This window comes from Calliphora vicina, chromosome X (assembly GCF_958450345.1).
Source record: "Calliphora vicina chromosome X, idCalVici1.1, whole genome shotgun sequence".
Lineage (NCBI taxonomy): Eukaryota > Metazoa > Arthropoda > Insecta > Diptera > Calliphoridae > Calliphora > Calliphora vicina.
Window position 1 is genome coordinate 3,248,448 of NC_088785.1, and position 17,600 is coordinate 3,266,047.

Consider the following 17,600-nt stretch of genomic DNA (forward strand, 5'->3'; position numbering starts at 1 on the left):
GGCATTTTTTAAGTTTTTTATATGTATTTTTAACAGCCTACTATGATTTCACCCTAAGGTGAAATCATCTGATGGATAGTGCTGATGGGTTTCTACATCAGTAGTTCCCATAATTTTATTAAGGGCAATATGACAAAACTGATGTAAACATTCATGTACGTGTGACATGTTTTCTCTTTCCAACTTGAGCCGTGTTATGTATGTGTTGGTAAATAAATTGCTAGTGTGTTAGTTTCCATCAGTCATTTCTTGTACGGCAGTTAATAGTTTTTAACTGCCCTACAATAGATTTTAACTGCCCTAAAAAATGGGAATTTTTTTAAAAAAAAACTATCGAAATGACTAAACAATATATTTAATATATTCTCCGGAAAATACTTATGTATACAAAAATTTCTTTACATACCAAAATTCGACAAAAATCAGAGCAAACGTACTAAAATACCAAAACGTACCAATTTTAATCCAATTGAAGCACAACGTTGCCTACTGCTATCATAGACAATTATCTAATTTGTTCAAAATGTCGATCATAAACATTTTCCTTAAATTAATAGATTTATTTTCAAATATTAGACAAAATAATGAACAAATAATTGTAAATTAGAAGTTTTAAATTTATGGGAAAAATCGTCAAAAGGTCATTTGGAACCTTAAAATCGACAAAATGACAATAAATAATCAAATCTGGCAACCGTGATTAGTGATACTAATTTTTTGAGATTTTACAGAGATAAAGAGAGAGAGAGAGGCAGAAAGAAAGAGACCGTTCGCTAGGTTCTTTACTCTCACTCACCGTGAACAAGAAAAACAACCCCACACACACACAAATTAAAGAAACATAAATCTTCGCTTGTTGTTGCTCTTCTGCATGCTCATATTTCCAATTCATAATTCTATAAAAGGTTTTAACATATTCCCCACTTAGACTTAGATTTATCGTTGCTCTTCTGCATGCTCAAATTTCCACTTCATAAATCTATAAAAGGTTTCAACATCTTCCCTACTTAGACTTAGATTTATCGTTGCATTCTTCGAATGCGGCCGGGAATTTTCGTCGTCTTCTCAAAATCTATTTAACAAAACAAAAGTTTCGAGTTGGTGTTTAACAAAAAAATATTTAAAAATATTTATTGTAAGAAGGCAAAAAATATTATTAAATAAAGAGAAAAGAAAAAGTTATTGTGAAGGTATGAAGTGTGTTTAATTTAAAACAGAATAAAAAATTCCAAAAAAAAAGAAAACTTTAAAAAGGAATTATTTAAAGAATAAAGTATAAATCGTGTGCTCTATAGTTTTGTATATATTAATATTAAAAATTAATCAATATATGTATTTGTTAATTATTGTGAATTCAGAATAAACGCACCATGAGGTCGCAAAATCCTTGTCGTTTACGGCTACGCCTCGCAGTCAAAGGAGTATTACTGTTATGCATTTTAATTGCAAGCGGAACTAATGCAGGTGAGTGAAATATTACATACATAATTAAAACCAAAAAACTACAAAAATGTGTAATTAAAGTAATGCAATTAATTAGTTTTATTTCGCAACTAATTTTTAACAAATTTCATGTTAAAAAATAAATACATTTTGACAAATACCTATATAGAAACATTTATAAAAGGATATGCGAGTTCTATGACTTCTGTAATCCACATTAACAGGAACAAATTCACTCGTTCACTACACAGTATTTTTGTTACTATTAACTAAGTTATAGTTGAATTTAACCATCAAATGAATTTTAGATAATTTTTAACAGAGAGAAAATTAGGACTTTTGATTGCAGCTAACTGCTACTTAAGTTTTTATTGTTAATAAGGGAAGATGAATTTAAGAAAATAAAAATATTTGAAAATAGCTAATAAAATTTTAATTCTATTTCGTATTTTGTTAAACCATTATGAAGCAATTCAACAAATTGATCGCTGTATAATACAATCACATGATGATCTTTGAGTGTACATAGGTATATTCAACATACAATCTTATTTTGAAAAAGAACTCTACAGTTTAATTGAGTTATAATAAACTCACTTAATTCATAAAAAACAATAACAAAATAATTTACTACTTCTACATGGGAACAATATTTGTAAAGAACTCATACAGGCTTACATGCTTCAATATTTATTTTAAAATTAATATGTACATACGTATCTGCGTAATTTTCCATATTCATATGTATCTAATAATGGAGGACCACTAATAGATATGAACCGTGAATAATATAATAGCTTAATAATGAAATATAAAAACTTTAGAGTACACTCAATAATTGTAGGGAAATTGGTATGTTGCTAATGCAAATTTAAATTTTTCATTACAAAACTGCTCAAAACTACACGTTAGATATATATTAAGCACGGTTCCACTTTCCATTCATATAAAAACATTCTGGGGATTCCAATTCGGCGGCTGGCAATTTAAATAAGTCTTTATTTAAAAAAAATTGGTAGTCCGTCTGCTTTTTAACGGTATATCTGGATATAGTTATAGCTAGTTATAGATATAGTCTACGTTTCGTAGAACTCCAAATACATTGAGTATTTGGTTTTACTAATTGGACATATGAATAAAAACAAGTAAGAGAGCTATATTCGGCTGGGCCGAATTATATATGTCTTTCACCAAATTATACTTCAAAATACAAATTTTAGATATTTTTAGGTAAACAAAATTTATTTTTTTTTTAATTTTTTGTAAAAAAAATTTTTCCAATTGTTATTTTAAATTTTGAAAAAAAAAAATTTTTGGTGAAAAAAAATTCGGATTAAAAAATATTTTTTCCGATTGTAGGTCTAAAAATAAATATCTAAACTTACTATGGTCTTATATACGTCGTTGCAAAGGTCTTTGAAATATGTATCATTAGATATCCATATTGTCTATATTAATGACTTACTAATCCAGATTTAGGTCAAAAATCTAGGTTGTCCATTTGTGGATTTTGCTGATTTTAAATAGGAGACTTCTCGAAAGCATGTCTGACAGAATTATTGAAGATTTGGATCCCGAAGATATCTGGGGTCTTCAGAAAGTTGATTTCAACAGACAGACGGACACGTCTTAATCGACTCCGCTATCTATAAGGATCCAGAATATACAGTCAGAGACTAAAGTCAAAAATATTTAAACTTTTGTCGAGTGAATTTTATCGTATTTTTAAGAATTACTGTTACGTTTGTAAAGTCTATATTTTTTGTTATTCCGGAACCCAAAAAGTTAAAAAATATTCCAATGCCAATCGTACAACAAACATGTAATGTTTGGTTTTTACAAGCTAAAATAAAGGAGTCAAATCCGCCTAAACAGCCTAAACTTAGTTATTGTGGATTCATGTTCACACATATCATCAGCGCAAACATTCTTATCATAGAGGCATTATGCATTACTATTAGTTCTGCTAGTTGCGAAAGAAGTTTCTCACCTATGCGTAGAATATAACAATGGTTACGTAGTGCAATGCTTCAGGAACGATTTTCAAATTTAGCAGTTTTTTTTTCAATTTTATAAATAAAGATATTTATAAAATTATTTGTACAAAGGCCATTTTTTTAATCGATTTTTAAATATAGAGAGTTTAGATATAAATAAATATTTTCAACTCAAAAATAGTATTTTGTCTAACTAATATAATAAGGAACAAATAACAGTTTGGATCAAAAGGAAAATTAAAAAAAACCAAAAAAAAATTATAAAAATATTTTATAAAATAAATTAGCAGTTTTAAATATTTAAAATGAAGTAGTTATGTTAGCAAACTGAATTTTTGTGATATTTTAGTTTCGTTTTAATAAAAATTTATTTTTTTATTTTTACTATTTGGGAAGGGTACTTGCCCACCCCAGAATAATAGGCTACGCTTATGATGCTGAATTCCCAATAATTGATAAATTCACTGAAATTTATTGTTAGGGGATCAGCTGAATACTTTAAGTTTTCCTTAAACGATTACTTTTCTTTAAACAATCAATATTTGATTGTAATAGGTTCGGAAAACTATATTGTGGAAATTACAAACGGATTGACAAACTTATATACATATACCCTTCGCACGAAGGTGAAGGGTATAATAAATAAATAAAATTATATTACATTTATATTGTAAATGCAAACAAAAATCAGTATTTTCTATGAAAATCTTCTGTATAACTGTATATTCTATATACAATCTTGTCTATAACAGTATTTTCTACAAAGTAAAAGTATTTCCTATAAAAAATATTGTGTATAATTTCCGTATAATGAAAATTATATTTTTAACAGTAGAACTGCATTATCATCAACATTGAATCAATTGAACCTTTTATCATGTGGCAACTTTGTATTAGTTACTATCGAATTCACAAACCCAACGATGTACCTATACTAACAGTACAATGTTACTCTTACCATTTTCATGGCTGTTAACTAACATGGATGGAAAATTTAGTACATTTGTACTATATTATAACTTCTGACGTCGATAAATAAAATAATAATGATAACATATTATGTACGTTTCTGAATCATAAACTTTTTATATAATAATTTATACTTTTATATAACTCTAATATCAACGAACGTTATATGACCTTTATATACCTTAAATGTAATTAAGAGTTGTGAGTGGTCTGGCAACTGACATGTCGGTAATACAAAATATTAAATCATAGTACAGGCATTTCAGCACTGCTTAAAACCTAAAATCACAACTCTTCAGACTATAGTGTTATTCCGTTTTATTTTCAATGAAAAAATGTTTCTATTCTGCACATATTCTCGAAATAAGCTTTTATGACAATGCTGGTCGTTGAAACTCGGCTATAAAGTGTCAAATTAAGATCTATCACACTAAATATGGCATAGGTCAGTAAATAAAGAAAATGCTAATATAAAATTGTATTAAATGATTGTAAATTTAAATATTAATTGGTCAATTCACAAGGTCTCTTATCAGTCATATTGTCATAATGTCCTAATATTTCATGACTCGGCGTCTCGGCTTTACCGACTCCTAGGCGTTCGGCACAGGTCTCTGCTGGTTGGTTACGAAAGCACAATAAACATAGCATACAGAGTAGTATTATTTTAGGAAATTTTTTGCTTGAAAGGCAATAATAACATTTTGAAAAATTAGGACATTATGAAAATTATTATTGAAATTTAGAGCTATTGTTCTGAATGAAATTCTAAACATTAATTGATTATGATTTATTTCTTTATTATATCTCTTTTAGAATCAAGCTGCAAGCGTGGTTGCCCAGAATGTAAGTAAAACAAACAGACATGATTTTAAGTGCCTAATATTGTGTGATTTGTATGTGATAATGATAATAATTTCATAATTTCTGCATGTTGTTTAGCGGATAATGGTTACTTATCATATACGCCCGGCCATGTTTACGAGTATAACTTCGACAGTATTATGACTGTTGGCCTAAATAATGGTGCTGGAAATTCCGATGACACCAGTCTCAAAGTAACTGGTAATGCGAAATTATTTGCTGAAGGCAATTGCGGTTACACTTTGCAGTTGGGAGCCGTGAAAGTCACAGCCACTAAAGAAAATGTGGAAAAGAAGATTATGCAAAGCATACAAAAGCCCGTACATTTCACGATGGTTGGTGGCAAAGTAGAGCCCGAGTTATGTGCCGATCAAGGAGACAATGCATATGCTTTGAACATTAAACGTGCAGTCATCTCAATGTTGCAGTCAAAACCTGATGCTGTGCAAGAAGTAGATGTTTTCGGTCAGTGTCCCACTCACACCACTGTATCGAAAATCGGAAATGCTGAAATTGTAAACAAGGTACGAAATTTGAATGCATGTGGTTATCGTAAGATAATTAACAGCGGCATTTTGACAAATGCCCTACAAACCAATCCGGGCTTGGAGAGCACCTCCGTACTTATGGCTGACTACACCAAAGAATCGAAGATTGAGAAGGGCGTTGTAAACAATGTTCAACTCGTCGAAGAATATAAATATGCTGCTGTTCCCAAATCCGATATTGGAGTGTGCGCCAAAGTTGTGACCAATTTGAAATTGAGAAATCCAGCTGGTACTCCTGCCGCTGCTCCAGCAACTGGTGCACGCGCAGTGTCCATAATGTTCCAACAACCAGAAACTTATTCATCGAAGAATATTGCTGCTCTCAAGAGTAGCTTAACCGAGTTGGTGCAGTTGTTAGATGGATATGTGAAGAAGGATAGTGCGAAGAGCTTTGTGGAACTGATTCGTTTAATGCGTAATTCCGATACCGAAACCTTGTTGGAATTGGCAGCTTTTCCACTGCCCAACAAAGTGTTGGCTCGTCATGTCTACTTGGATGCTTTATTCCGTACAGCTACATCAGAGTCCGCTCGTGCTATTCTCAAGCAATTTAACAAAATGAATGAAAAAGAGAAAATCATCGCTATGATGTCTTTGAATCTAGTTCAAACTGTTGATAAGGATACTCTAAATCAAGCATCGGTGAGTACAATATCTAAACCCTAATAATTCAAGACATTGTTTGAAATTGAAAAATAATAGAATTTGAGCACATTTCTGATTAGAATTGTTTAGAATTTCATAAAAGTGTCTTGTTTGAACTTACATTGTCTTAAATAAATTCATATTTTGTTGCAGACTTTGTTGAATCCAAATGCCATTAAAGAAGTCTACCTGGCTGTCGGTAGCTTAGTTTCAAAATACTGCGAACGTCATGGTTGCAATAATGGAGAAGTTGATGCTATTTCCAAGAAATTCACCGAATCTCTGAAGCACTGCAAAGCAAATACCAAAAAGGATGAAGAACGTGTTCTGTACATATTGAAAGGCATTGGAAACACCCATCATTTGGCTAGTGGCGTTGCTTCCTCATTAACTGAGTGTGTTGCACAAGGCCGCGCCAACCGCATGCGCGTTGCTGCTTTGCAAGCCTTTTCGGCAGCCAGCTGTGATGCAAATTTGCAAAAGAAAGCATTAGAACTTTTAGCCGATCGCAATGAAGATTCCGAGTTACGCATTGAAGCTTTCTTGGCTGCCATTGAATGTCCATCGGGAGAGTTGGCAAATGAAATTGCTGAAATTGTAAACAGTGAAACAGTAAACCAAGTCGGTGGCTTTATAACATCAAGCCTTAGAGCCATTCGTGACTCCACTGATAAAGATAAAGAAATGCAACGTCGTTATTTAGGCAACATCCGTGTTACCAAAAAGTTCCCCAAGGATATCCGCAGATACAGCTACAACGATGAAGTGTCCTATAAGATGGAGGCATTGGGCTTGAGTGCTAGTGCTGATTATAAGCTGATATATTCCCAAAGTGGTTTCTTGCCACGTTCGGCACGTCTAAATGTTAAGGCCGAAGAATTTGGCATACACATGAATATTTTGGATGCCAGCGTTCGTCAAGAGAATTTAGAAAATGTGTTAGAATACTTCTTGGGTCCAAAGGGGCTTGTAAACAAGGACTTGGGCGATATCTTAGGCAAAGCAGGTGAATCCGAGGGCCACCGTTCTCGTCGTTCCATCGCTGACGATACTTCCAAAGTAGCCAAGAAATACAAGACATATGGAGCTAAGAATGTAAACGACTTAAACTTAGATCTTTCACTTAAAGTATTTGGTTCTGAGATTTTGTTCCTCAGTTTGGGAGATAACATACCTAGCACTTTTGATGAAATCACAAGGGAGTTCACTGAAGCTTTCGAAAAAGTTAAAAAAGAACTAAGCAACTATAACAAGGAATTCACATCTCACAACTTCTTTATGGATACTGAAATTGTATACCCAACAGGTGTTGGTATACCTTTGGAGTTGACGTCTGATGGATTTATGGCCAACAAAATGGACTTTGGCGTTAGCGTTGATGTTGAGAGCCTTTTGCAGTCCAACTGGGAAAATTCAAAATACCACTTCAAATTTGTTCCCAGTATTGATGCCAATGTGAATCTTAAAATTGGATTTAACGCACTTGTTCTATCCTCTGGTTTACGCAGCGTTTTCACTATGCACACTGCAACTGGCAGCTCAATAGATGTTGCTATTACCCATGAAGGTTCAGGATTTGATATGAATGTGGAATTACCTCGTGAAAAAATTGAACTTATCGATATGAAGATGCAAAATGATTTCTATATTGCCGAACAAGATAAGCCAGTCAAATCGATACCCTTGAAAGGTTCAAAACCCAAAGACAATACTGAAAGTTGTTACAACCAATTTGAAAGTTTAGGCTTCTCACCATGTGTTGTTGGTATTATTCGTGATACCCAACAAGAAGGTGACTTATTGGAAGACTTCGATATTTCTGTATACGTAAAGACAGAACGTAATTTTAACTTGAAAGGATATCACAATGGTCAACAAGCTGGTGTTCACCAATGGAAATTAGATTACAGTACACCTGGCTCTAAGGAATCACATGATACATCATTGACAGTTGAATTGGGAACAAAACCACGTGCTTATGGCCGCGCTTCATTGGACAATGCCCGCTATCACTTTGCCGTCGAAGCCGGTTTAAACAATGACGACAAGGAACTAGTCTGGTATGCTCAGTACGAACAAGACAAGGATGTTAAGAAAAGCAAAGTTGGTTTTGTGAAGAATGGTAACGAATACAGACCCGTAATTGAAATTGAAGATGCCAATGGTGGAGTAAGCAACGAAATTAATGGCTACCGTGTCGATGGACGTGTATTAGTTCAAAAATCTGGAGATCAAAGCAGATTGAACTTTGAAAATCTTCAAGTATCTAACAAAGAGGACCGTGTCATACTTAATGGTTTTGCCGATTTGGGACCAGCTTCAATGTCTACCGAATTGCATTTGACATCAAACGAAGACACTACCTTCATCAAGAGTAACTTCAAAGTTGCTGCTGGCGAATATGCTGCAGGTCTTTTCGTAAACGACGAAAAGCAACCCGAAAATATCTATGGTGCATCTGCTAATGTTCAAGTTGGAGAGCAATTGGTTAATGTGGAGGTCGTAAGCAAGTTTGCCAAATGGGAGGCCAGTTCGGCCAATGAAGTTCAGTATATTAAACAAGAGGGTCCCAATCCCATTGCTTCCAGCAAATTCACATCATCAGTAATTGTTAAGCATAAACAACAGAATGTGGGATCTTTGAAGGTACATGGTCTAACCGAGGGTCAAAACAAATTTGAAGTTAATGTAGATGCAACCAGCGGTAAAAAAGTTTCTGCTGTGGCAGTTAAATATGCCGCCAACCAAAATGCCCAAAATGATTACCAATTATCGGTTAATGCTAAACTTAACCAACATTTTGTAGATATTGTTTCCAAGTGTGATATTGTCGGTAATCACTTTGTTTTGGATAATGTTCTCACCACCAGCTGGGGCACGGGTTTGACATTGAAGGGAGAATTAGGACAGCGTTATACTCCACAAGATATTTACATGAACTTACAAGGTACTGCTCAAGTCAACGGCAAAGACAAACCAACCCAGTGGATTTTGAAAGTAATTGGAACACCTGAAAAAACAAACTCTGAATTCAAAGTTTCGCGTGATAATGCTGAAATTATAAAAGTAATGGCTGACACTCAACATCCTCAAGATAAAGTCACTTCGGGTAAAGTGAATATGATAGTTAAGAACGTTGTAACCGCGAAAGGTGACTTCAAATTGGCTAAAAATGGCAAGGGTGAAATATCAGCTGTAGTCGAAACTCTTAAAACAGAACCTAAGCACAAAATTGAGTTATCTTCCAAGTTCCACGTGCAACATCCTAAATATGATGTGGAAGCAAATGTCATCTTAGATGGTCAACAGAAGCTATATGTCAAAACCGAAAATATTGTCGACAAAATCAAGTTTAATACGAAGAATGTGATAGATGTATCCGAGAAAAAGTTTTCGTTTGATGCGAATGGTTTGATTAAGGGCGACTGGCGCTTGAATGGTGAGATACAAGGTTCTTTCACAGCAACCTGCCCCGAAGGTCGTATGCTTTCCGGTTCTCTTAAGCGTAAGATGAATACAAATGGCAAAACTGGCATTGCACAAGGTCATATGGATGTACAATTAATCGATCAGTTACCGAATGGAGGCAACAAGCGATCACTTGCTCTTTCTGGTAAATTAGAGAAGTTCAATGTTAAATCCAAAGAATTTGCTGCCGCATCCCAATTGATTTATACAAACTTTGAAAGTCAAACCTTAGATGTCAATTGGCATATCAACAAATTACCTAAAGGCCAAAATAAAATGATTGATTTTGGAACCACCATCAAGGGTCCATTGGTAAAATCTCCCATTGAAGTTTCGTTTGTCGTCGATGAATATTCCGTTCGTCATGCCGTTTTCAATATAATTGGCAAATACGGGGATGCCGTCAATAGTAAAATAAACGGAAACTACGATTTGGGTGAACGAGGTACTGCTGCCAAATATGAATTGCACTCCAACATTGAATTGCCACAAACGTCCTTCAAGACTTTTGCATTGAATACTAAAGTCCAGTTTATGGAGCCACAAACTGAAGGAGGAAATTACATTTTCGAATTGGTTGTTGATGAGACTGCCGGTAACGAACAATTTGTTAAGTTAAATGCCAACGTAAAGAGTTCCGAAAGAAATGGAGCTTACGTCTTCCATTTGAACACAAACAAGATGCAGGCACCTTTGGAAATTGATGGATCATACCAACGTGAACACCAAGGCTCATTTAAAGAAGAAAATGCAAGTGGTTCTGTCAAATATGACTTCAACTACAAACACGCTGATAAATTTGTAAAATCATCAAATGATTTGACTTATAATGGCAAAGAATCAGTCGTTAATCGCTTCACGGTAACTAGCAGCTTTGAAGGAGCTAGAAATCTTGAAGTAGAGGTTAAAGGCAAATTACTAGACAACGATTCCTATAGCATGAACGTGATCGGAAAGCATAATGAACATTCGTACAGTTTAGATACTGTTTTGTACCGTGGAAGCCACACTAAGGGGGTAAAAATCTCTGCATCCTTGCCCAATGGCGAACCTATCAGTATAGTTGCCATATTCGATGTTATGGGCCGTCATAAGGCTAAGGTAACTACGGAATTATCTAACGTTTTTGATTTAGACTTCAAGTTCACTGGTGAAGCCTCCTACAATGCCGTTGATGACTTCTATGTTGTTGCCCAATGGAATTCCGCAAAACTTAAATTGGACAACTATGATCTGGATGTTCGTACTCAGGGTAAATCTTTGTCATTGATGTTGAAGAACGCTCAAGGTGAAATATTTGTTGGAACCGCTACATGTGCTCTCAAGAAGGAAAACAACAAAAACATACTTGAAGGCCAAGGCCAAATTAAATTCAAGGGTGTTACTCAAAATACTAACTTCCGTTTAACAAGACAAGTTTATGAAATGGCCACCGATAAAGAAATCGGTTTCTCCTACAACTTTAATGGAAATTTCGGACCTAAAAACGGAGTTTCCACCCTTAAAATAACCAACAAGGACTTCAACATTAAACTTTCGGTGTGTGAGGAAAAGAAACAATGCACCAATGTTCAAGTTTTGGCTTCCAATGATTTAACACAAGAAGAATCATCCATTCATTCATTATTAGTCTTGTTCGATTTGCGTGAAATTGGTTTCCCCTATGAATTTGAACTTCAATCAAAGAATGTCCGTGAAGGCTTTAAATTCCAATACATGTTGGACTCAAGCATCAATTCGAACAATAATTTGAAATATAACTTATTGGCAAATATCCAACCCACTAATGCTAAAGTGCAAATGAAACTTCCTTCACGTGAAATTTTATTGGAGGCTCACCAGAAATATCCCGAAAATGGTCAGATATTTGGTCACTATGAAAACTCTTTAGCCTTCTTTATCGACAAAACAAACAAGCCACATGACGTTACCAGATTCATAGCTCAAGCTGACCTCACTGGCAAAGAACGCATTGCAATTAATGCAAAGGGTCTTTTGAAATTGGAACATCCTACTATTCGCCCTCTGTCTGTATCAGGAAAATTAGATGCTAATCGTGAACATCACACCGTAAACGGCGAAGTTGTATTTGATATCTTCAAATTGCCCGAACAGCAAATTGTAGCCACCAGTCATTTGCAGAACATTAAGTCGAACAACGGTTTTAATGTAACGTCTACCCAAATTGTACGTTCGTCTGGCCTAGGATTTGAATATACCCTTAACAGCCACGCTGGCCTAAACACTGAACAATCCGAATTCAGTTCCGGTGCTGACATTAGCCTTGGTGGTTCAGACTTGAAGGCTTCTGCCTTTGTTTTTGGCAACAAAGAACATGCTGAACTTTTGGTATACTCTCTCAACGAAGAAGTGGTCAAACTTGTTGCCGACTATAACAAGCAAAAGAAACAGACCAAATTCAATGCTAAGCTCCAGGCATTAGGTAAAAAACCAGTTGAAATTAATGCGGAACTCCAACCCACTATGGCCAAGATTAATGTGGTTCGTGAAGGATTACTAAATGCTCAAGGTGAAGTTAAATTGGGCAAAGAGTTGAAATTCCAAGTGGAAGGCGCCAGTAAAGAATTGATAAGTGGTCGCATTGGCTTAGATTCAGCCAATTTCTTGCGCACCTCATACAGTGCCAATGAAGAAAATGTTAAGGAATTCATGGTGAGTCACAGTGAAATAATTATAACTAAAAAAAAGTGTAATATTTTTTGATCAACTTTTCCCCAGAATGTTCTCGAAAATGAAATGAAACACGAATCTGAAGTGTCGACTGAGCTGAAAAAACGTTTCGAAAAACTTAAGGAAATAGTGGATCGTCAAGTACAATTATCAAAGGACAGCGCTCCAGATTTCAGCCAATTGAAGAACAGCTATCAAAATAATCTTAATGAAATCGTTAAAGAATTTGAGGTCGATCCTGCAATGAAACAAATTTCCGAGACCCTGTAAGTTTTCTTATTTCTTCTAGTCTAGTACGACTAATGAACATTTATTATTAAAAATTTTATTTGCAGACAAAATCTCTACACTAAAGTTGCTAAACTAGCTACTGAACTAACAAAGTTGTGGACTGAAGCTTATGAGAAATTACACAAATCTTTTGTGGCACTTCACGAGAAGTTCCAAGTTGTAATTAAAGAAACTCTTATGCCTGTCTGGGAAGAATTTTTGAATAATACTAGCAACATTTTGCGTGAACTTCGCCTGGAATTGGTTAATTTGTATTCCAAATCCTTTAAATCGGTATTGGATGTGTTCAAGCAATATGAACCAGCTTTGAAGAATTACGGCAAAGCTATTGCCGAAGGATTGAAACCATTTAATGAAGCTGTTCATGAATTGTACAAGGCTTTGGCGACAGCTTTTGAGGATTTAGTAAATGAAATTTATTATGCTAAATTCCCCTCATTTGAAGCAATTCAAAGTGAGATTAAGGAGAAATTGCTAAGCTTACAATTAGGCGAGAAGTCATTGGAATTCATTAACATCGTATACGAACAGTTGCACGTTTTACCACTTACCGGGGAAACCAGTGAATTCTTGCAAAAGGTTCACGAATATGCAGTAGCCAAACTTAAACATCAACAAGTTGACGATGAAAAGGTGGTCGAAGAACTCGTGAAATTATTTGTCAAAGCTGTGCGTTCAATATGGGCAAGTCTAGAGGTGGCCGCTCCTACTGGTGCTAGTATTACCAGCTTCTCGTTAAGTGACTTGTTCACGTCATCCGCAGTACCAACAGATTTGTTTAGCCGATTGCCAGCATTATTAACATTCCGTTTCAGTGTTGTGAATTTCCTTATTAATGAAGACTGGGAGAATTGGTTCACGAAGGATGACTTTATCTTCAAAGATTTCGATCTTAAAGGTCATGTTGCTGATGGTGGCCATGTCTTCACATTTGATGGTCAACACTTCCACTTCACTGGCAACTGTAAATACATTTTAGCCCAAGATTCTGTCGACAACAATTTCACCGTTATTGCTCAGGTAAACAATGGCAAGTTGAAATCTATTTACCTAACCGATCGCGAAGGTCAATTTATGGAAATTAACGACGGCGGTGTTTTGAAATTGAATGGCAAAGCTGTCGAATATCCCCAACATGAGAATGGAATGCATGCTTGGCGTTTATACTATACCGTTTACATGGTCTCCGAATATGGTGTGCATATCATGTGTACCAACGATCTTAAGGTTTGCCATGTGGACGTAAATGGTTTCTACACTAGCAAAATGCGTGGTATTTTGGGCAATGGCAATGCTGAGCCTTATGACGACTTTTTACAAATTGATGGCAGTATTGCGGGCGACGCAGCTACATTCGTAAGCGGATATGGTATTGCCAAATGTAATCCAGCCACTGTAGATACCCACTCTGAAGATGCTAATATCCAACGTACTGAAATTTGTAATGAACTTTTCGGCTATGAATCATCTCTAGCTGTTGGCTACCTTTTCATTGACTCTAAACCATACCGCAATGCTTGTGATCAATCTGTATTGTCTGCTGCTGAAAAGGATAAGGAAACAGCTGCTTGCTCCATAGCAACTGCTTATGCTTCGGCATTAAAGTTAGAGGATATTTTCGTATTCTTACCAAAACGTTGCCTTAAATGTTCAGGTCAAGCTGGACAACGTGAGCTTGGAGAAGAATTCACCCTTAAAGTACCCACTAACAAAGCCGATCTTGTCTTTGTGGTTGATGTCGATGTCACCCCTACCGTCATGCGTAATCTGGTCGCTCCAGTTGTAACCGAGGTACGTGAAACCCTAAAGAGTCGTGGATTTACGGATGTCCAAATAGGCGTTGTAGCCTATAGTGCCAACCAACGTTACCCAGCTGTTTTAACCAGCGACAACGGCAAACTTAACTACCAAGGCAATCTTGCCGATGTCAAACTTAATGGACCTAAACCCGTCTTCGAGTCCAGCATTTCCCAAATGATTACCGAAAAGAAGGTTCTCGACGTATTCGACCTACTGGAGGGTATTGTCAAGAGCCTGGTTCCACAATCTGACGAACTGGCATTCCGTATGGCATTGAACTATCCATTCCGTGCCGGAGCTGCCAAGAGCATTATTGCTGTGCGCAGTAATAATTTAGAATACGATAATATGGTATGTAAAATTGAATCAGACTTTATATCTTAAATAATTAAAATTCCACTATTATAGATGAAATTTGTACGAGCTCATTTGATTGGAGCCGTAACTCAATTTGACGCAGCTTTGTTGCATGTAATTGCCCCAGTTAAGGATATGTCACTAGAAGGTGTTCCCACTGAAAAACTGATCGGTATGTTTTACATGATAAGTTTTAATTAAATCAACTTCTTTACATCTAATTTGTTTTTGCATTTAATTAGGCTTCAATTCCCGTTTGATAGCCACTCTTGATGGTAAAGATGCCAAGAAACGTTCGAAATTGCAGTTCCATAACGATATGGGTATTGATTTCGTCTTGAACAATGGCGGTTGGGTATTCGCCACTCAAAACTTTGAGCAACTGAAACCTCAGGAACAAAAGAAAGCTCTCAACCAGATCACCTCTTCCCTGGCTGATACACTTTTCAAAACCGAAATTGTTACAGACTGCCGTTGCATGCCCGTTCACGGCATTCATGCCCAACACAAATGTGTCATTAAATCTTCAAACTTTGTGCCAAATAAAAAAGTGAAGGCTTAAACTGACTCAAGAAACGACTCAACTAAACTCAAACTCAATTCAAAGCAATTTATTTATTAAATTGATTTTTTATATCGAATGAATGACAAACATAGTTTTGTAAATAAACATATTTTTATAAATTATTCATTTGTTCTTTTATTTTATTATATTTTTCATTTAAAATCGTATTTACAAAGTTGTGTCGATTTATGATTTTTATACCCTACATAGCACAGTGGGGGATCTGAAAAAAAAGTGGAAATAAATCTGTAACTTCTAAACGAATAGCCCGATTTTAATAAAATTTCGGGGTGTCGATAAGTTTAAGTTTTGAATTTGGGCTTAAACAACTAAGGGGGAGCCGAGCCACAATGCCCCAAAGTGGGGCACCTCGGGTATATCAAAAATTAAAAATGATGCCAAATTTGCGATCCGATTTGAAAGATTTTTATATATATGGAATGTACTAGACGAGAACTACAAAAAAAATTGCTTTAGCCATATATTATCTCTTATAGTTTACGAGTTATTCGCATTTGAAAAGTAAAATTTTATTTTTTTTGCCTACCTTGGTCTGCCATTTTGCTAATAACGGATCCAATTCTTTCCCGATTTTCTTGAATTAACAACAAATTTATTAATAATCTTAAGAAAGAATTGTTAAAAAATATCTACTGAGTCAAAAGTTATGTGCACTCAAACTTAAAAAGAATAAAAAAGTCGTTTTTTCGCCATTTTTTTTCGAAAAAAGTACCTACATTAATTTTAAATTATACAGAAAATGAGAAAAAAATAAATAATGTGTTTATATTTTTCTGAAAGATAACATTTTGGGAAATATTATAAAAGCAAAATAATATCAAAATTCGTATTATTGCGTGGTCCAGAGCCTTCCGAATTAGACCTATTTTTTATGTAAATTTCAACTTTAGACAACATATTCTAAAATCGCATAGCTGCTTTCAAAAAATTAAGACCGGTTTTGTATGTCCCAATCTGTTCTTCAATATCATGCAAAGGGATTTCATAGCCCCGAGCTTGGTACCTTCAATAGATCCAAAAATCTAAAAAATCCCAATTTTGGGATTTTTGGAAAGTTTTTTGGGAATTGTGGGATTGTCATTAACAATTCACAAATATCTTTTTAACTTTTGGATTTGCATCGAACGTTTCTATCGGATCACAAACAAAAATTTGGCATCATTTTTAATTTTTGATATACCCGAGGTGCCCCACTTTGGGGCATTGTGGCTCAGCCCCCTCTTGGTTGTTTAAGCCCAAATTCAAAACTTAAACTTATCGACACCTCCTCTATAGCCGGGCTATTCGTTTAGAAGTTACAGATTTATTTCCACTTTTTTTTTAAGATCCCCCACTGTGCATAGTGGGGAGGCTATTATGCGTTCATGTTTTTTATTAGTCTAATACCCATCTTAAAGTATACCCTCTAAATGTTTCTCTGACAATTTTGAAGATATTTCGATTATAGTTGGCACATGTATTATTCTTGACCTAAGGACGGAGCCTATTGAAAATCCAAAAACAATTCAACAGAAAAAAGTTTCATATATAAATAAAGCATGCGACCTAATTTCATGGCTGTGGGTCCATAATTGATCATAGCTCCCAATAATTCGTATTTTTAAATATTTTATTTTGAATTGGTGATGTAAAACAAAAATTAAGTAAAGATATTAATTAAAACTTGAAGAAAACCCAATAATATTAAACAAAATTCAATTTCACGGAGGGTAGTTTTATTCCAAATATTTTCGTTTTACTATTTGTGAAAAAGAAAAATACTAAAATAATTCCACTTTCGATCGGAATAGAATTATGTAACAGTCCTGAACATTCACGAGTTTTTGGAATATTTTAAATAACGATTTCGCGTCCCGGGAATTCTGGAGAAAAACTCTACCAACAACCCAAATAATGTTAAACTGGATAAATTCAGAGATATTTATTAATTTGTACTTAAAC

The 17,600-nt window shown here is 34.8% G+C and overlaps 1 protein-coding gene across 1 annotated transcript; it reads left to right on the forward strand.

Moving 5' to 3' along the window:
• Positions 1-1,302: 1,302 nt before the first annotated feature.
• Positions 1,303-15,760, forward strand: apolpp (apolipophorin). The gene is made up of 8 exons (XM_065514668.1): positions 1,303-1,464; positions 5,226-5,255; positions 5,352-6,463; positions 6,620-12,607; positions 12,674-12,891; positions 12,961-15,067; positions 15,125-15,245; positions 15,316-15,760. Exons 1-8 carry the CDS (start codon positions 1,371-1,373, stop codon positions 15,633-15,635), a joined length of 9,990 nt encoding a protein of 3,329 aa, XP_065370740.1. The 5' UTR covers positions 1,303-1,370; the 3' UTR covers positions 15,636-15,760.
• Positions 15,761-17,600: the final 1,840 nt, after the last annotated feature.